Here is a 20,497-nt window from a genome sequence, read left to right on the forward strand (position 1 = left end):
CTCTCTCTCTCCTCTCTCTCTTCTCTCTCTCCTCTCTCTCTCTCTCTCTCTCTCTCTCTCTCTCTTTATCTCTATCTCTCAGAAAAATAGAAAGAGGGACGTGTGTATATGTGTGTAAAAGACAGAGAGAAAGAAAAAGATGTCCTTGTAGAGTGGGTATGTGTGTGTGTAGTTTTCATCTGAAACCAGGTGAAGACGACAGTTAGCTTTAAAGGCGTGCTATCTGCTCTGCGTGTTTAAGGGGGTGAAGGTGCAGGGGGAGCTAGAAGGCTCGCCACAATTGCTTTGTTGCAGAAATTATGTCTCTCCGTTAATCTCCAAGGGGAGAGACAAGAGACCAGACCACGGCCAGAACTTTAAAGGATAGTGACGCCAGGCCAAGGCTGCTTGCCTGTGGTCAGCCTTGCGGATGGGGTCCTGACCCCTCCCTCTGCCAGCGTGGGCGAGGACAAGCCTAGTTGGGCTGGCAGGCGGGAAAACTAAAGCCTGGTGCATAGCTGGCTGGATACTTTTGGGGTGCTGCCTAAACACCCCATGCCACTGGTTACCCATCTGTTGAATAGAAAAACTTGTGTCCTATTCAATTCACTGAGGGATTGTGAGGGTAAAATAAGACAAGATGTGTTGTACAAACTCATGCCGGTAAGAGACAGCTGCTGCAGGAGGTAATAAACCCTGGAATTTAAAGTAATTGCAAACACCGCTGGGTAGAAAGAACAGGGAGTTTTAGAGCAAATCTTGTCGAGCTGCTTTTGTAGCTTTCCAGAGGGCTGGGATCTGAGAAGTGCACCCTGAAAAGACATGGGAAAAATGCATAACCGGAGATGAATATGGAAGATTGGCAGGATTCGTAAGAATAGTGATAACAGAGCTCTGAAGCTCTAATGAAAAGAAACTGGAGAAATTGGCAAAGACAGAGAAGGGAGCTTTTCAAGTCTAAGTGAGGATAACAAGAAGGAATTGGCTTGGGGCTTCAGGTGTGAGGTACAGGCTTAGCACGCAGGGAAGAGCCTGCAGAGCAGGGTACAGGCAATTTTTCTTTCAAATGGTAAAATAAAGACTCTAAGGAGGAAATTGAAATCCAAAATAGGTAAGGGATAAGAAGAAGGCATCAAGCCACTTCAAATGAGCTCGGCCCTGATGCCCAGAACAATGACAAGCCAGGGGCCTAGTGGCATTCATGGATGTAATCGTTGCCTGCGGGGAAATGAAGGAGAATCAAAGAAATGCCAGGAGACTGGAGAGAGTCAGATATTCCGATGTCTAAACAGGAAGGAACGCTAGACGAGGGGGGAAAAACCCTCTCAACTTCTAAGATTGACATTGTCCTCTGTAAAAATCCAGCATAAATTATTGAACACCTAATTAGGGAGCACTTTGGAGACAATAAAGCAATCAGGCGTCTCACGTTTTTTTGGAGGAGACCGTCTCTCTCATTTAAGAAGCTGTGAGCATGAATGTAATCGTTCCAGTGCACAACTGGAAACCATCTAAAAGCCCAAATTAAATCAGTCACTGTGGAGTCAAATTTGACTCGTGATAACTTCATGGAACTCCTCTTTGTTGGCTTTTTAAGGTCTTTCAGAAACAAGTCATTGTCCTTTTCTCCCCAGCTGCCTCTGAGTGCCAAGTTTTTGATCAATAGTCAGTCATCTGTTGTTTTTGTTGTTAATGTGCCATCAAGTCGCTTGTGACTCATAGTGACCCTATGTGCAACAGCTCTGAACCCTACTCTATCCTGAGCCAACCTGACATACCCACTCCCATTACTCCAGTCACTCAGTCAGTCCATCTCGTTGAGTGTCTTATTCTCCTGCCCTGTCCCTCCACCCTTCCAAGCATGATGTCCCTCTCTAAGGGACAAGTCCCTCCTTACAACATGCCAACAAATCAGAAGGAGCTTTAGAATCCTTACCTCCAAGGAGCAGCCTACTATCTCCCTCTCTAAGACAAAACTGTTCTCCTAGCAGTCCATGGTATATTCAATACTCTTCTCCAGCACCTTGACTCAAAGGCATCAATTCTTCTTCTATCATCCATCCCTAGTCATTGTCCAGCTCCCTGATGCATAGCAAGTGACTGCATTAACCATAGCCTGGATCAGACACACCTTAGTCTCCAGACTGATATCATTGCTCTTCAGTACTCTGGAGAGGTCCCTGACAGCAGATTTTCCCAATGTGATTCATCTTTTGATTTCATGGCTATTGGTACCAAGAGTACTGATAAATTAAGTCAGTGAGACACACTTGATACAGCAGTAGCAACAGTGTAGACATTTAAAATTCTATTTAGATGGTTTTTATAAGCATACCAAATCCATTTGATAGGGGAAAGAAAAGCTTCTTCAATAAATGATGCTGAGAAAATGAGATTTCTAAGTGTCACCATATACAAAAACAAATCTTAAATATGCAAAGTAAAAATCCTTAGAAAAAAGCAGGGGCAAAGCTGTCAGGCCAAGCATTCAATGATGGATTAATGCAACAATAGAAGCACAAATAGCAGAAGATGAAAATAAGTAAATGAAATTTCCTTTTTAAAAAAAAATTGTCTATCACAAGCCTTTATTTAAAAAGTGAAAAGAAATAATATCAACTGGGAGAATGTCTTTGAAAATCAGCAAGAATCCAGTAATCAAACCATATCTAAAATTTGGAAAAGTTCACCACAAAAAGACAATCCAATCATAAAGTGGGCAAAAGACTCCAGTGGGTATTTCTTCAAAGAGTACATTAAAATACACAAAGTCACCATGCGCATATAAAGCTACATTGTGTCATTAGCCATCAGCCTTCTCAAGAAACCCACTGCTTTCCCTGTTGATTATAACTCATAGTGACCTTCCTTGCCTCGAGTTTCCAGGCTGCAAATGCCAACAAGAGGAGAATGCTCATCTTTCTCCCATGAAGTGCCTGGAGAATCCAAACCACATGACCCAGTGTTTTGGTTAACAACGCAGCGCCCCGTGGACTGGGTCCTCAGAGCCATTAGCCATCAGAGATGCAAATCAAAGACTCAGTGAAATGCCATTTCACTCCCACTTGGGTGACCAAGATAACCAGAAAAGGATTGCAATGTAAAATAGTACAGCCACTGTGGTACAACGGTGTGGCACTTCCTCAAAATCTAAAATGAAAACTACCAAAAGACCAAGAAACTCCACTCCAAGGTTTATATCCAGAAATTTAAAGCAGAGTCAGAAAGAGACTTCGACACCGGGAGTCACTGTAACCCTATTCACAATAATCAAAAGGTGACAATAATCTAAATGCCCATCTCCAGAAGAATGGATAAACACAGGTGGTACACATACATGTGACAGTATGGAGGCATCTAGATGATGCTGAGTGGAAGACGTCCACCACAAAAGGACAAACATGGTATGACCTCACTTAGATATAAAGATAAGATAATGTAAATGTTTTGAAGCCAAAGTTAGTGAACACCAGGAGAGGAGAGAGAAAGCAGTATTAAGATTTATGGGGGGGAATACAATGATTAGGAATTGTTTACCCTCAAGTAGCAAATGACCCATAGCTAACTGTCTACTGGATTTTTCAGAGGCAGTATATTTCACGGGAAAAGATTGTCTTTCTGTCTTCCACAAAGTAGCTGGTAAAGATTCATTGCACAACTAACAATTGTAATTTCTGTACACTTGTGTACCTGCAACAAAAGTTGTATGATTTATTTACAACAACAAAGAATAGCTACACAATCTGCTTATGAACAACCAAGCACCTTAAGGGGTTTAGTTCCTTGGTTTAGAGATTTCGGGTCATGGTTTCATGGGACATCCTTGTTCATTGGTGTAATAATATGTTTTGAGTTCCTTCCATAGTGTCTGGGATCGCAAAAGCTTGCAGGTAACTTAACTGGTCAAGGTATAACAATGGTCTCTGTGCACCTGAAGCGATGGAGGGAAACGAGTGTCAGGAATAGAAGGAGGATGTAAAATGTGTGACTAAGTGCATTAGTGAACAACTTCATCTTTTGCCAGGAGACCAGAGCTGGTTGGGTCCCAGCTACCATTACTGAACATTTTGATCAAACATTCCATAGAAGAATTCGATAAAAAATGAGGGGGATGCAGAACAAAATTATCAATTCTCAGGAACTCTAGAATTTCTGGAGCTATAGAAGATGGATCGACTCCTGGAATTATTGCCCTTGGATAATCTTTAAAACTTAGGCCAGAAATGTCCCCTTAAGTCATGCTAAAACCAGTTACTGTTTTCAGGTGGACAACTATCACTCATCGTGACTCTGTGAACAGCAGATCTGAACCTTACGCTGCCTGTGCCATCCTCAGGATCTGTCATGATCAAGCTCATTTTTGTTGTCACTGTGTCAATCCATCTCATTGGGGACCTTCCTCTCTTTTTCTTCTTCTCTACCAACCCCAGTATGATGTCTTCTTCCAAGGACTAGCCCCTCCTGACAAAGGCTCAAAGTAGTCTCACCATCCTTGCCTCCTAAGGAGAACCTTGTTTGTACTTCCTCAAGACAGATTTGTGTGTTATTTTGACAGTTCATGGGATATTTAATACTCTTCTCCAACACCACAATCCAATGACATCAATTCTTCTTCAGACTTCCTTGTTCCTTGTCCAACTTTCAGATACTTGGGAAGAAAACTGAAAACATCATGGCTTGCTTCAGGTGCACCTTAGTCTTTAAAAGGACACCATTACTCTTTAGTACTTTGGAGAAGACCTTGACAGCAGATATTCCCTATGCAACACATGTTTTGATTCCCTGATGCTGCTACCGTGAGTGTTGATTGTAGATCTAAATAATAGGAAATCACTGACAATGTCAATTATTTCTCCATCTACCAAAAAAGTAGTTTAGCTTAAAATGTTAAAAAAAGAAGAAAAGGTTGGTCTTGGCCATTATATTCTTTTAAGAACTCTATGATATAAAGTGACATCAGCAACTCTGAAGATCAGACAAGAACTTTATCTGACCTTAAGGTAAAGTGAGTTTATGTTAAAAAGGCAGGTGCAACTCGGAAAAGGAAGATGACAGTGGTTGCACAGCTAAAAGAATATCATCAATATCCCCAAAATGTCCATGTAGAGATTGTTGAATTGGTATATGTTTTACTGTGTATCTTCTCAACATCAATAACAAAATAAATACAATTCAGGGTGAAAACAGCTTAGGAGTTTACTTGTTGGTATAGAACTATGTTAACTGACAACTGTTGAACAAATAAAACAAACTTTAGCATGTACGCAAGTAATGTTCCCCTTTATGCCGAATTACATAGGTTTTATTTTTTTGAGAAATATATATGATACATGCAAAGAGATGGGCGTTAACATCTTTGTGTTCTACTGAAATCAAACCCTAAGGAAAAAGCCTTAGACTGGAAGTTTATTTAGGAGGTGATGGTAGAGACAGAAGGGGGCAAATAAGCTAGATAAGGGAGCTATGTATGCATTATAGTATGAACGAAGGCTCAGTGATTAAATACTTGTGTTTTCCAAGTGTTAACCAAAACGTACATCTTTCAAACCTACTGGTAGCTACACTGTACAGAAATGTGGCATCTGTTTCCTCACTAGGAAACCTGTTATGGCTGTTCTACTCTGTCCTCTGCAGTATCTATGTGTCAGAATCCACTAAATGGCAATGGTAAAATGCCTATGGGGAATTAAGGGTTCCCTTCCTGTGGGGACTCTCTGAGTAAAGTGAATGCTCCTGAGAAATGCCCCCACCAGTTGTGGGGAGCTGACATCTATTTGTTTATCTTCATTGGATTGCCTAAATCCTGCATTTTTTGGTTGTGCCTGTTTGTGGTTTCAGAAAGAGCAGAGAAACTGCAGGTGCCAGCTCTCTGTGTGATGCTGGACCTGCCAGGAGCTGTCCACTCCAGCTGAAGTCTTTGGGCAGAGAGGATGTGGCAGGCACCAATCCACATTCATCAATTGCAGCGGTTCTTTCTGGGTGTGAGAGCTCAGTGATGTTTTACTTTTTTCTCTCGTGATGCACAGACAGCTTTATAATAAGCATCTAGTTTTACAAAAACAGTGAAATAATTTTTATTAAGAAAGGAAGTCATGTAGTGCTCATTAGAAGCCTCCATGAGTTCTTAAAGACTCCCATCTAAACCACTAAACCAGTCTCCTCTTTGAGATTGGATTTCTAGAAAGTAAAAAGACATTAATTATAAGATTTGAGCAGGACACCAGGAAGATCTCTTATTAAAACTATGTGAATGTACAATGACCAATGAAATTGTTGTTGTTGTTATGTGCTGTCGAGTCACTTGTGACTCATAGTGACCCTATGTACAACAACTCTGAACGCTGCTCTATCCTGTGCTAACCTTATAGTCTCTGACACACTTACTCCCATTAACCCAGTCACTGAGTCAATCCATCTCATCCAGGGTCTGCCTCTCTTGCGCTGTCCCTCCACCCTTCCGAGCATGATGTCCCTCTACAAGGACTGGTCCCTCCTTGCAACATGCCCAAAGTATGTCAGATAGAGTTTCAGAATCCTTGCCTCCAAGAAGCAGCCTGGTTTCATCTTCTCCAGAACAAACCTGCTTGTTCTCCTGGAAGTTCATCGTATATTCAATATTCTTTTCCAGCACCACAGCTCAAAGGCATTAATTCTTTTTCTGTCATCCTTAGTCATTGTCTAGCTTTCTGATGCATAGCTCGTAATTGCAAAAACTATGGCTTGGATCAGGCACACCTTGGTTTCCAGACTGATATCATTGCTCTTCAGTATTTTGGAGAGGTCTCTGATAGCAGACCTTCCCAGTGCAATTTGTCTTTTGATTTCCTGGCTGCTGGCACCAGGATTGTTGGTTGTAGAGCCAAGCAAACTGAAGCTGTTAACAATCTCAATCTCTTCGCCATCTGTGATGTGCTGCCAACTGGCCCAGTGGTGAGAATCTTTGTTTACTTTATGTTGAGCTTCAGTTGATATTTAAGGCTACAGTCCTTGACCTTCTGCAGCAAGAGCTTCAGATCCTCTTCAGTTTCAGCAAGTAAGTTAGTGTCATTTGCAGGGTGAATATTGTTGATGAGTCTTCCTCCAATCCTGATACCACATTCCTCTTCATAGAGCCCAGCCTCCCGGGTGATCTGTTCTGTATATTGATTGAAAAGGTATGGAGATAGGACACATCCCTGGTGCACACCCTTCCCAATTTTGAGCCATGCAGTGTCTCCTTGCTCTTTTCTGATGACTGCCTCTTGGTCCAAGTATAGATTTCACATAAGCACAATCTGGGATTCCCATCCTTCTCGAAGTCAGCCACACTTTGTTGTGATCCACATAGTTAAATGCTTTTGCATAGTCAATGAAACACAGATAGACATCCTTCTGGTACTCTCTGCTTTCAGCCAAGATCCATCTAACTATAATATCCCTAATATAATATCCCTCTTCTAAACCCAGCCTGCACATTTTGCAGTTCTCTATTGATGTGCTACCGTAGTCGTTTTTTGAAAATTTTCTACAGAATCTTGCTTGTATGTGATAGTAATGATATTGTTTGATAATTTCCCCACTCTGTTGGGTCACCTTTCTTTGGAATGGGAACAAATATGGGTTTCTTCAAGTCAGTTATCCAGGTGATTGTCCTCCAGATTTCTTGGCACAATTGGAGAGCACATCTGGGATAGCATTTGTTTGTTGAAATATGTCAATTCATGGGGCTTTGTTTTCTGCCAGTTCCTTCAGAGCAGCTTGAACTGACTTGAGAATCAAAAAATAACTCCATTCTATCCACCTATAGACAGCTGATATTTGGCAAAGAGAAAATCCATTAAGTGGCAAGAAAGACAAACTTTTTAATGAATGGCGCTGATGAGACTGAGGTTTATTTAAAAAAAAATCTTGTGTGTGCCATTGAATTGGATCCTACTGGCACAGGAGAAGATTGCCCCTTCTTCTCCAGTGGAGCATCTGGTGGATTCAAACCACATGCCTTTGGGATTGCACTGCAGCTCTTTGCCACAAGGCTACCCGAGCTCCCCAAGACTGAGTATCTTTTTGCAGAAAGTGAAAACAAAATCCATACCTCACACCATATACAAATGTGAACTCAAGATGGACCAAGGACCACAGCGTAAAATCTAAAGCTATAAAGATTATTTTTAAAATGGGGTAAAATTGGTGCAACCACTATGGAAGATGATATGGCACTTTCTCAAAAAGCTGCAAAAGAGATACCAGGAATTCCACTACTGGGAATATACCCCAAAGAGGCCATAACTGACATCCAAGCAGATATATGCACACCCACGTTTATTGCAGCTTTGTTCACAATAGCAAGGAGTTCGAAACAACCTAAGTGCCCATCAACAAACGAATGGATAGAGAAGCTGCGGTATAGTCACACAATGGAATACTATGCTGCATTGAAAAACAAAGAACTCATGCAATATTATTCAAAATGGGTGACTCTGGAGGACATTATACTGAGTATACCTCAGTAAAAAAAAAGGACAAATACTGTATGGTGCCACTGTTATAAAACAGGACTGACCTCGGAGTTGGGGGGAGACTGAGAAAGATGTATTCAATGATGTATACTGCACTGAAATAGATGAAGGAGAAACCTGTTTAAAAGGGATATGTGATTAGGTATTTTTGTCACGGCAGGAGTCCAGAGCGAAGGCTGCATAGTGGAGTGGACCTGGGAGGAAGGATTGTAAAACAATGAAAGAATTTTTCTTTTACTTTTCCAAGAGGGTAGGTAGTGTACCAGCAGGGAGTATTGGGAGGGGAGAAAAGTGCAACATGAATGAATGGAAATCCAAAGTCTCTGTAAATTTTCATTGAAATTAATAATAAATTTTAAAAAACCCCTACAGAGCCTCCGCAAGAAAAAGACTGATAATCCAATTACAAAAGGGGCAAAAGACATGGAAAGACTTTTCACAGAGCAAGACATTTGGATTACCAATAGCTACATTAAGAAATGATCAAAATCACTGGCAATAAGAGAGATGCAAAGCAAAACCAAAATGAGATCTTACCCCAGCAGCAGTGGAATAGTTTAACAGGACCAGAAGCAAACATGTTGGATCGGGACTCATATACCCTGCTGGTGGGATTGTAAAATGTACTCTGGAAGACAGGTTGGCATTTACAAAAAAATCTACACATAGAAATTCCATATAACCCACCTATTATTCCACTGCTAGGAATAAACTCCAAAGAAATTAGAATTGAGACACAAACAGATATTTGTACACCAATGTTCACAGTAGCATTATTCACCAACACAAGAACATGGAAACAGTGCAATGTGCAACCACAACTGAATGGATTCAGAGAAACTGTGGTATATTCAAACAATGGAATTCTACGCAGCACTCAGGAGCAATGATTCTGAAAATTACTACACAACTTGGGAGAGACTGGAGGGCATTATGCTAAATGAACTAACTTGTCTTATAAGGACAAATATACTGCATAAAGCCATTATTGTAAAAATAGAAGGATAACTAGTAAAAAGATGTATAGGTGTCTAAGCGGGAGGGGGGTGGATGGAGTGGAAGCAGAGAGGCGAGGGATGGGCAGGGGAGAAATCATAGCGTTGCACAATTTTACGGGTGGAAGAAGTGTGGGGTAAAGGAAATGGGAAAGATCTGGTAGGGACCTAAAAATATGAGGTAATGATGGGCTTAGTTCAATGGGGATTAAGTTTATGAAACACAATGTGTGGGAATGATTGTATGAAACACAATGTGAAAGAAGGAAAATATGAAACATAATGCATATGAATTTGGATGCTAGTTAATACAAAATAATTTTTTTTAAATTAAAAAATGGGGTAAATTTAAGAACCCTAAATTATGGCTAACATCGAGAAGAATGAAAATCAAAGAACACTTAATTGTGCTTGTCTAAAACCTATACTGAGACCAAAAGATATTTGCCTGAACAGAGCAAGAGAACACTGCGTGGTTTAAAATCAAGAAAGATGGTGTGGGCCCTGGCCCACGACGGCGGCGGGAGATGCATCACTGTAAGCGATACCGCTCCCCTGAGCCAGACCCATACCTGAGCTACGGATGGAAGAGGAGGAGGCCTTACAGCCGGGAGCATGAAGGGAGACTGCATTATCTGTCCCGGAGGGAGCCTCCACCTCGCAGGTCTCGATCCAGAAGCAATGACCGCCTACCCTACCAGAGAAGATACCGGGAGCGCCGAGACAGCGATGTGTACAGGTGTGAAGAACGGAGCCCATCCTTTGGAGAGGATTGCTATGGATCATTGCGTTCACACCACCGTCGGCGGTCACGGGAAAGGGAGCCATATCGGACACGCAAGCACGCCCACCACTGCCACAAACGCCGCACCAGGTCTTGTAGCAGCGCCTCTTCGAGAAGCCAACAGAGCAGTAAGCGCAGCAGCCGGAGTGTGGAAGATGACAAGGAGGGCCACCTGGTGTGCCGGATCGGCGATTGGCTCCAAGAGCGATATGAGATCGTGGGAAACCTGGGCGAAGGCAACTTTAGCAAGGTGGTGGAGTGCTTGGACCATGCCAGAGGGAAATCTCAGGTTGCCCTAAAGATCATCCGCAACGTAGACAAGTACCGTGAAGCTGCCCATCTAGAAATCAACGTTCTTAAAAAGATCAAGGAGAAGGACAAAGAGAACAAGTTCCTGTGCGTCTTGATGTCTGATTGGTTCAACTTCCACGGCCACATGTGTATCGCCTTTGAGCTCCTGGGAAAGAATACCTTTGAGTTCCTGAAGGAGAATAACTTCCAGCCTTATCCCCGGCCACATGTCCAGCACATGGCCTACCAGCTCTGCCATGCTCTTAGATTCCTACATGAAAACCAACTGACCCACACAGACTTGAAGCCAGAGAACATCCTATTTGTGAATTCAGAGTTTGAAACTCTCTACAATGAACATAAGAGCTGTGAAGAGAAGTCGGTGAAGAACACCAGCATCCGAGTGGCTGATTTCGGCAGTGCAACTTTTTTTTTAAAATAATTATATTTTATTAATTTTCATAAACATTTACAGAGATTTTGGGTTTCCATTCATTCACCGCTGCACCATTCTCTCTACCCTCCTCCCAGTTTGTTCTTGTCCAAATGCCACAGTGCTTGTCAAAGCCAGTTCTGATTAATCTTCTTTGTCAGTGTGTCCTTTGTCATTCCCTATCACTCCTCCCTGAGAGAGACTTCACCCTGAGTCATAAGGAAAAGGGGATGGCGTATTCTCTTAGCTACTTCCTGCTGAAAAGGGACGCTGTGGGCAGTGCAACTTTTGATCATGAGCATCACACAACTATTGTGGCCACTCGTCACTATCGCCCACCAGAGGTGATCCTTGAGCTGGGTTGGGCACAGCCCTGTGATGTCTGGAGCATTGGCTGCATTCTCTTTGAATACTACCGGGGCTTCACACTCTTCCAGACCCATGAAAACTGGGAGCACCTGGTGATGATGGAGAAGATCCTAGGTCCTATCCCTTCGCACATGATCCACCGCACCAGGAAACAAAAGTATTTCTACAAAGGTGGCCTGGTCTGGGATGACAACAGCTCTGATGGCAGATACGTGAAGGAGAACTGCAAACCTCTGAAGAGTTACATGCTCCAAGACTCCCTGGAGCACGTGCAGCTGTTTGACCTGATGAGGAAGATGTTAGAGTTTGACCCTGCCCAGCGCATCACACTGGCGGAGGCCCTGCTGCACCCCTTCTTTGCTGGCCTGACCCCCGAGGAGCGGTCCTTCCACAACAGCCGTAACCCCAGCAGATGACAGGTGCAGGTCCCTGCAGAGGAGATGGAGGTCAGGACTGGGCTGCCCAACCCCTTGTCTTCAATCTCTACCACCAGGCCCCAGGGCCAGAGCCACCCAAGGAACAGTGCAATGTGAAGGAAGGCAGGAGCCTGCAGGGGAGGAGACTTGGTGCCCAGCTGCCAGAAAGCACAGATTTGACCCAAGCTATTTATATGTTGTAAAGTTATAAAATAAAGTGTTTCTTACTGTTTGTAAAAAAAAAAAAATCAAGAAAGATGCGTGTCAGAGCTGTATCATTTCTCCATACTTACTCAATCTGTATGCTGAGCATATCATTTGGGAAACTGGAATATATAAAAAAGAGTGTGACATAGAATTGGAGGAAGACTCATCAACAACTTGCATTAGGCAGATGATACAGCTCTGCTTGCTGAAATTAAGGAGGACTTTGAAATGCTTGCTGCAGAAGATCAAAGACTACAGACTTCAGTATGGATTACATCTCAACATCAAGAAGACAGACATCCTACCACTGGGCTAATAGGCAACACTATGATAGGTAGAAAAAAGTCTGGAGTTGTCAGTGATTTTATCTTACTTGGATCTATAATCAACACTCTTGGTACCAGCAGTCAAGAACTCAAAAGGTGAGTTACACTGGGAAAGTCTGCTGTCAGTGACCTCTTCAAGGTGTTAAGGAGCAACAATGTTAGTTTAAAGGCTAAGACGCATCTAATTCAAGCTGTGAAATTTTCAATTACTTGCTATGTATCTGAAAGTTGGGCGGTGACCTAGCGTGACAGAAAAAGAGGTGATGCCTTTGAGTTGTGGTGTTGGAGAAGAGTAATAGATATCTCATTGACTGTCAAAAGAACAAACAAGTCTGTCTTGGAGAAAGTGTGCCCAGGGTGCTCTTTTGAAGCAAGGATGATAAAACTTTATCTCAAAAACTTTGAATATGTTGTTAGGAAAGGGGCCAGTCCTTGGAGAAGGGCATCTTGCTTGGAAAGGTGAAGGGCCACCGTAGGAGAAGACCCTCAATAAGATGGATTGACAATGGGCTGAAGCATATCAGATATGGTGATGATGGCACAAGATAGCTCCAGGTTCAGACCTGTTGTTCACAGGGTTACTGTAAGTGACAGTTGACTCAACGGCATATAACAGGAATCTGTGGTATAAATAGATTATAAAATATAACTGAAAACACACAATCAGAAGATAAACTAGGTCATTGTTATTGTTTTTAGGTGCCTCAAGTTGACTAAGGTACCTTATGAGCAATAGAACTGAACTTTGCCCTATCATGCGCCACCTTCCTAATCTCTGTTGTACTCAAGCCCATTGGTACAGTCACTGTCTCAGTTCATCTTGATGGGAATCTTCCTCTCTTTCTCTGTTCCTTCATCTTTCCCATCATGATGTCTTTTTCTAAGAACTGGCCCCTCTAGACAATATGCTCAAATTATATGAGACTAAATTTCACTATCCTTGCTTGCTCCCTGTTTTCACTCTCTCCAGGACAGACACGCTTGTTCTTTTGGCAGTTCATGGAATGTTCAGTACCCTCTTCTATTACTACCGTTCAAAGGCATCAATTCTTTTTCTGTCATCCTTATTCCCTCTTCAACTTTCAGATGCTGAAGAAAGCATTGAAAAGACCATGGCTTGGATCAGGCACATCTTAGTCTTTAAACTAATGTCCTTATACTTTTAGCACTTTGGAGAGATTGAGACCTCATAAACACTAAATTCCTTATGTGCATGAAAAGATTTTCCCAAAAGAATAAAAAAAACAACTGTTGATTGGGGAAGATATTTGGTAATGGGATTTCGGAAAATGTGTAGGAAACTCAAACACTGCAACAAGGAAAAGTCAAACAACCCAATTACAAGACAGGCAGTGGGCATGAATACACACTTCACCAAAGAAGACTTTCAGAGGAGCAATAAACACATGAAGAATTGCCAAAAATTATTAACTATTCTCAAAATTCAGCACCAGCTCACAGCTGACACCCCCCGCCCCCCGTGGCTTTTGGAAGCTGTAAAGCACGCAAGAAGAGACCCCTCATCTTTCTACCTCAGAATCGCTGGTGGATTTGGACTGCGTGCCAGAAAGGAGCTGCCCTCGGATTAGCAGAGCAGGCCATCAGAGTGCCTACTAACAATTAAATAAACAAACACGAAAAACCAAACCCAAAACAAATACCTCAAACCCATGGAGCCAGAAATGACTCAAAACTGACTGTTCAGAGGATTTTCAAAGACTGTAAATCACATGGGAGGAGAATGCCCATTTTTCTCTATAAGAGCAGCTGTTATGTGCTGTTGAGTCAGAACCCATCCCTAACTGACCCTCCAGTGGGTTTTCAGAGGCAGTAAGTTAGGTGGAAGGGGATTGCCCATCCTTCTCCTGCAGAACAGCTGATGGATTTGAACTGTGTGCCTTTGGCTGGGATTGCAGCACAGCTTCTTTATATGAGAGTTCCAATCTTTCCACAGCCTCACCGGCATGTACTATCTGATGTCTTACCAAACATAGCTGTTTTTACTAGAGTGAGATGATATCTCATTGCTATTTTAATTTGCATCTTACTAATACCTAATTCCTTTATTGAAAACCTTATCAACAATAAAAGAAATAGGTCACAGAGAGATGCAAATTAAAATAACTTGAATTAGATGCATCTTAGTCTTCAAACTGACTTCTTTGCTCCTTAGCACCTTAGAGAGGTCCTTGGTAGCATATTTTTCCCAGTGAAACACATCTTTTGAGTTCCTGACTGTAGGTACCAAGTGTGTTGATTGTGGATCTAAGCAAGATGAAATAGTTGACAACTCCAATCTTTTCTCCATCTATCATGATGTTGTCTTTTCGTTCAGTGGTGAGGATATTTGTCTTCTTGAGGTTGAGATGTAATCCGTACTAAAGGCTGTAGTCTTGATCTTCTGCAGTAAGTGTTTCAAACCTCCTCCACTTTTAGCAAGCAAATTTGTGTCATTTGCATAATGCAAGTTGTTGATGAATCTTCCTCCAGTCTTGATGCCACATTCTTTTTCGTAAATTTCCAATTTCTCAAATTATTTGCTCAGCATTCAGATTGAGTAGATATGGAGAAAGGATACAGCCCTGACACACACCTTTCTTAATTTTAAACCTGCAATGTTCCTTTGCCTTATTTGAACAAGTTTCTTGGTCTCAGTATAGATTTTGCACAAGCACAATTAAATATTCTGGGATTCCTATTTTCCCCCCTCCTTTTATAAAAATTGATTTTAACGAAAGTTTACAAAGACTTAGGGTTTCCAGTCATTCATTGTTACACTTTTCTCCCTCCTCAAACCCTCCCCCCTAATTCACTCTTCTTGAAAAGAAAGAAAAACTCTTTCATTGTTATGCAATCCCTCCCCCCAAGTCTACTCCCCTATGCAGTGTTCACTCTGGATTTCTGTAATGAGAAGAAAACCCACTCATATGTCTCTTTTAAACACTTCTCCCCCTCATCTGTTTCAATACAATATACATCGTTCTTCCCCTCCTTTTCTGTCTTCCCTCAACCCTGATATCAGTCCCGTTTTACAACAGTGGCTCTATGAAATATTTGTCCTTTTGTGACTGAGATATTTCATTTGGCATAATGTCCTCCAGGTCATCCATTTTGCATAATATTTCATGAGTTCCTTGTTTTTAAATGCTGCATAGTATTTCATTGTGTGGATATACCAAAGCTTCTCTATCCATTCGTTTGTTGATAAGCACTTAGGTTGTTTCCAACTCCTTCCTATTGCAATCAAAGCCACAATAAACATGGGTGTGCATATATCTGCTTGGGTGGCAGTTCTAGTTTCTTTAGGTAAATTCCCAGTAGTGGAATTGCTAGGTCAAATGGTATTTCTATTTGCAGCTTTTTGAGAAAGCACCATACAGCCTTCCATAGTGTTAAACGTACGCTCCCACCAACAATGAATAAAGGTTCCAGTTCCTCCACAACCTCGCCAGCATTTGATGTTTGATGTTCTGCTAAATTTTGCTATTCTTACTGGGGTGAGATGATATCTCATAGTTGTTTTGATTTGCATCTCTCTTAGAGCTAGGGATTTTGAACATTTCTTCATGTGCTTGTTGGCCATCTGAATGTCATCTTTTGTGAAGTGTCCATTCATATCCTGTGCTCATTTTTTAATTGGGTTATTTACCTTTATCTTGTTGTGGTGGGGATTCACATTCTTAATGTTAGTCATCATTTGCTATGAGCCACATAGTCAAATTGCTTCAAATAGTCAATGAAATAGAAATAGACATGCTTCTAGTATTTTCTGCTTTCAGCCAAGATCCATTTGAAATCAGCAGTGATAACCCTGGTGCCACAGACTCTTCTAAATCGAGCTTGAATTTCTGGCAGATCTCTGTATGTGTACTGTTCTAGCCATTTTGGCACTTCCTAAAGAATAGAAAAACCCAGAAATTTCATTACTAGTTACATGCTCCAAAGAAATAAGAGCTGCAACATTAACTGATATATCCACACCCATGTTAACTGCAACATTTTTCATAACAGCAATTAGTTGGAACAATAGCTGATGAAACTATAGTACATTCCCTAAGAAATAATCAGAACTCTGTGAAATTCTGCACTATGTGGATGAATGAGAACAAATTAAGCTGAGTTACATAAAGTATGGTTGTTGCTGTTGTTGTTAAGTGCTATTGAGTCATTTGTGACTTGTAGTGATCCTGTGTACAACAGCTCTGAACTCTATCCTGTGCAAGCCTCATATACATCCACCTCCACTACTCCAGTCATTGAATCAATCCTTCTCATCCAATGTCTTCCTCTCTTGCATTGTCCCTCCACCCTCCCAAGCATGCTGTGCCTCTCCAAGAACTGGTCCATCCTTGCAACATGCCCAGAGTATGTCAGATGGAGCTTCAGAATCCTTGCCTCCAAGGAGCATCCTGGTTTCACCCTCTCCTGGATGAACCTTTTATTTTTCTAGCAGTCTATGGTATATTCAGTACTCTTCTCTATCACCACAATTCAAAGGCATCAATTCTCCTACTATCATCCCTAGTCATTGTCCTGCTTTCTGATGCATAGCAAGTATTTGTGAGTACCATGACCTGGATCAGGCATGTTTTGTTGTTGTTGTTGTTGTTGTGTACCATAGAGTCTGAACCAACCCATAGCTGACCCTCCAGTGGGTTTTCAGAAGCAGTTAATTTCCCAAGAGGAGATTGCCCATCCTTCTCCCGCAAAGTGGCTGGTAGTCTCGAACTGCATGCCTTCAGGATTGCAGCACAGCTTCTTGCCACTAGACCAAGACCACTAACATTAAAAACTAAGGAAAACTTTATACACAAACTCTATCTTGGATTAACATGGATGTTCAGGAAAAGAGAGATAAGAAAAACCTACTAAAAATACTTAGGAAATATGTTAACCTTTCCTGCTCCAGCAACACTCTATCAGTTGGTGTTTTGAGTAGGTGGTGGTTGTGTATATTTAAGTTGGAACTGACCCACAGCAGACCCTCTCGTGGCTTTACAGAGGTGGTAAATGGCATGGACGAGATTGCTCATCTTTCTCCCATGGAGCAGCTAGTGTATTCAAGCCGTGTACCTTTGTGTTGATAGTGCAATTCCTTACTATAAAACCATCAGTGTTCCCTATTTCTAGGTAGAGCTGTAGAATATGGAATATGTAAACCATTGTATTTAAAAAAAAGGCTAATAAGGACAGTTGCCTTTGGGGAGAAAATAAGTCCACTATGAATGGCAGTAGGGATTATATTAACAGCTTAATCATTCACTCTTTGCTGTTAAGTCTGAACCAACTCATAGGTGACCCCCCAGTGGGTTTTATCTTTTTTCCATGGAGCCACTGGTAGAATTGAACTTCCAGGGAGAGGTGGCCTCTGGGTTAGCAGTGCAACTCCCTACAGACTACCCCATCAGAGCTCCCTAACAGCTTGATAATAACCTGCAAGTCCATGCCCTTGACCTGACAGTAATCAATAATTTAGGTAGGGAAAAAAATGCTTACTATGCTAGTCAAATCTGTGATGAAGAGCCATAATACCCACAAGGTAGCAGATTCAGAATAACAGATTCTAAATGTACTAGAATACTGAATTGAAGCTAAGAAAATTCCATTTCAGAGGGCTAAATGTGAAGTTCCACATTCAGTTCCCCCCAAAAAAAATCCATTGAATATATTTAAAATAGAAAAAATATCTGATCTGAATTCATGAAGAGAAACAGCAGAGATCATAAGTAGGCTACCCATGTGAGATGCTATCATTTAGGAGCTCCTTGGATGTTCCAGGTGGGAAAAGATGGTGATGGGATGATCCTGGGGACAAGGACACTCTCCTGGGTGACACCGTAGAGCAAAACAGGGATCAGTGAGAGAACTTACAGTAAGATAATTCAACCTAACATGGAGAAGTTCCCATCACTCAGATCTGGCCTAGGGCCTAGCACGTCATCAGTTCTCCTTCTCCAGCTGCTGGGGGCTGATTGCTGACTGAGACCAGAACAAAAGAATGTTGGGTAAAGTCTCTGAAGACCCATGCAGGAGGCTTAGCCCATCATCTATAGACCCCACCCCCATGAGTTATTTAATCCAATAGTAGTGCAAACAGACCTACTTTCCAGTAAACCTCACTGGGTTATGGCTGTGGTGTTATGCTATGGGGTAAACCAGCAGAAGAATAGCAAGTGAGATCCACTTTTCATCCTAGTCCTAGCCCAACCCTGGTCTGTGGCTTTCACAGAGCTCCTGGCACCCTCCCTATTGTGCCCAGAGACTGGGACGATACAAACCCAGGCTGGGGTTGGGCAGTGCTGCAGGAAGCTACAATGCATATAGAATAGTGCTGGATGGAGAGAGGAGAAAGAGAAGAACAAGGCAGCTGGTTTCCCTCCAGCACAGGACAAAGCAACATCTTGGATGCCCAGGTGGGTTCCTCTTTTCCATACCACTCAGAGACCCAACCCATGGAAGTGCTGCCAGATACACTGTGCCCTGCTCACAAAGCATGCCTAGTCTGGGAGATATATTTTCTACAAATAGAGGGGAATTAAGTCCAACCTCTTTCAAAAATCTTCTTTTACCTTTTTACTGATGCTTAACATTTTGCCATAAAATATTTGGTTTCTTGGCTTTAATTTTTTACATTTGTTGAAAGGCAAATGCCCAAGAGATATAGTGCTTGAAGCTGTTATGAATCATTTGCTCATCTGTATGAACAGGTTTATCTGAACTTTGACTAAAAGAAGGTTCTGCTGAGGATGAGGGAGAGAAAACATGAGATGAGAACATGAAAGGAACTTGGGATGGGAAATTGGGACTCCAGGGGGCACCTTGTTGAGAATATTGAGTAGAGGAGGTATGTATCCCAAAGGGATTAGGTGTCTCTTTTCTTTACTTCTCAATTGATCACAGGAGGCTCTGGTTCTTGCCAGTCTGCCTGCTTCTACAAGAAAAGCTTTGGATGACACATGCAGTATAATGGTGTTGGCTTTACAGCTAAGCCACTGAGAGAGTACAAACTGTTGTCAAGCTGATTCCAGCTCATAATGACTTTATGTGTGCTGGGGCAGGATAGAACTGTTCTCCAAAGGATTTTCTATGTTGATTCTCCAGGAGTAGATTATCAGGCCTTTCTTCCAAAGTGCCTTTGGGTAGGCTTGAACCGACAGCTCCATGTGTTGAGCGTTTCAATACCCAGGGACTTCTCAGGGAAGAAAGGTGCCCCCCCTTCAAAGACCTGGTGCTTTCCTACCTCTCACCCACTGTACTCATGAATATTCGAGGTGACTTAATGACACCTGAAGAGGTTGATGGAAAAATGACTGGAGATGGCAGAGCCAGAGAATGGATTTAAAGTCAGACCAAGTCTTCCTGGCATATTTAATGGAGCCTGATTCCTAAAGCCAAGTATGCCCTGGAGCTCAGCCACTTCTCATTTTGGGTTCTGAGAGTAAGTCTCTTTGCCATTAAGCTTTGACTTTCCTATTTGTAAAATGCAAAGAATTCTCTTTCCTTTGTCAGAGACAACTTGATGTTGTTGTTGTTATGTGCCATCGAGTCGTTTCCGACTCATAGCGACCCTATGCACAACAGCTCTAAACCCTGCTCTATCCTGCACCAACCGCACCGCCTCTGACACACCCATCCCGATTACCCCAGTCACCGAATCAATCCATCTCATAGAGGGTCTTCCCCTCCTGCACTGTCCCTCCACCCTCCCAAGCATGATGTCCCTCTCCAAGGACCCGTCCTGATACTGTATAAAAATCTCTTCAATGATAATGAAAATAACATTTTTTGAGGCTGTAATATAGCTAAAGCAGTGTTTGGAGGAAAATTCATAGCCTTTATTGCTTATATAGATTACCAACATTTATTAATTAACTGTAGGACCTAAGCTAGACAGCGGGGAACACCCAGAATTGAATTAGGTATGAGTCTGTCCCTGAAGAGTTTCAACTTTGTGATAGAAAGAAACCAAACCATTCTTTGCACATAGCTAAGACAAAGCTGAAGGTTACCAGTCCTACAGACAGAATAAGTAGACCTTAAGGGTACAGTCATTCAGAGAACTCAGATAGGAGGTTCCAGGATGTAGTAAACCAAAAGATCACACTACTCTGGCAGTTTGAATTCATCATTGACCACTCGTGGGGAAAAAAAATGGGCAATCTTTGCAGCCTTGAGATTTAAGATTTGCAGCCTTCTAAACCC

The 20,497-nt window shown here is 42.1% G+C and overlaps 1 protein-coding gene across 1 annotated transcript; it reads left to right on the forward strand.

The window, feature by feature from the left end:
- Positions 1–9,969: 9,969 nt before the first annotated feature.
- LOC102862681 (dual specificity protein kinase CLK3-like) lies at positions 9,970–11,762 on the forward strand. The gene is made up of 2 exons (XM_006888979.1): positions 9,970–10,959; positions 11,253–11,762. The coding sequence occupies exons 1-2, from the start codon at positions 9,997–9,999 to the stop codon at positions 11,760–11,762; spliced, it is 1,473 nt and encodes a 490-aa protein (XP_006889041.1). The 5' UTR covers positions 9,970–9,996.
- Positions 11,763–20,497: the final 8,735 nt, after the last annotated feature.

This window comes from Elephantulus edwardii, unplaced genomic scaffold (assembly GCF_000299155.1).
Source record: "Elephantulus edwardii isolate Elephantulus edwardi_28Jun2011 unplaced genomic scaffold, EleEdw1.0 scaffold00074, whole genome shotgun sequence".
NCBI lineage: Eukaryota > Metazoa > Chordata > Mammalia > Macroscelidea > Macroscelididae > Elephantulus > Elephantulus edwardii.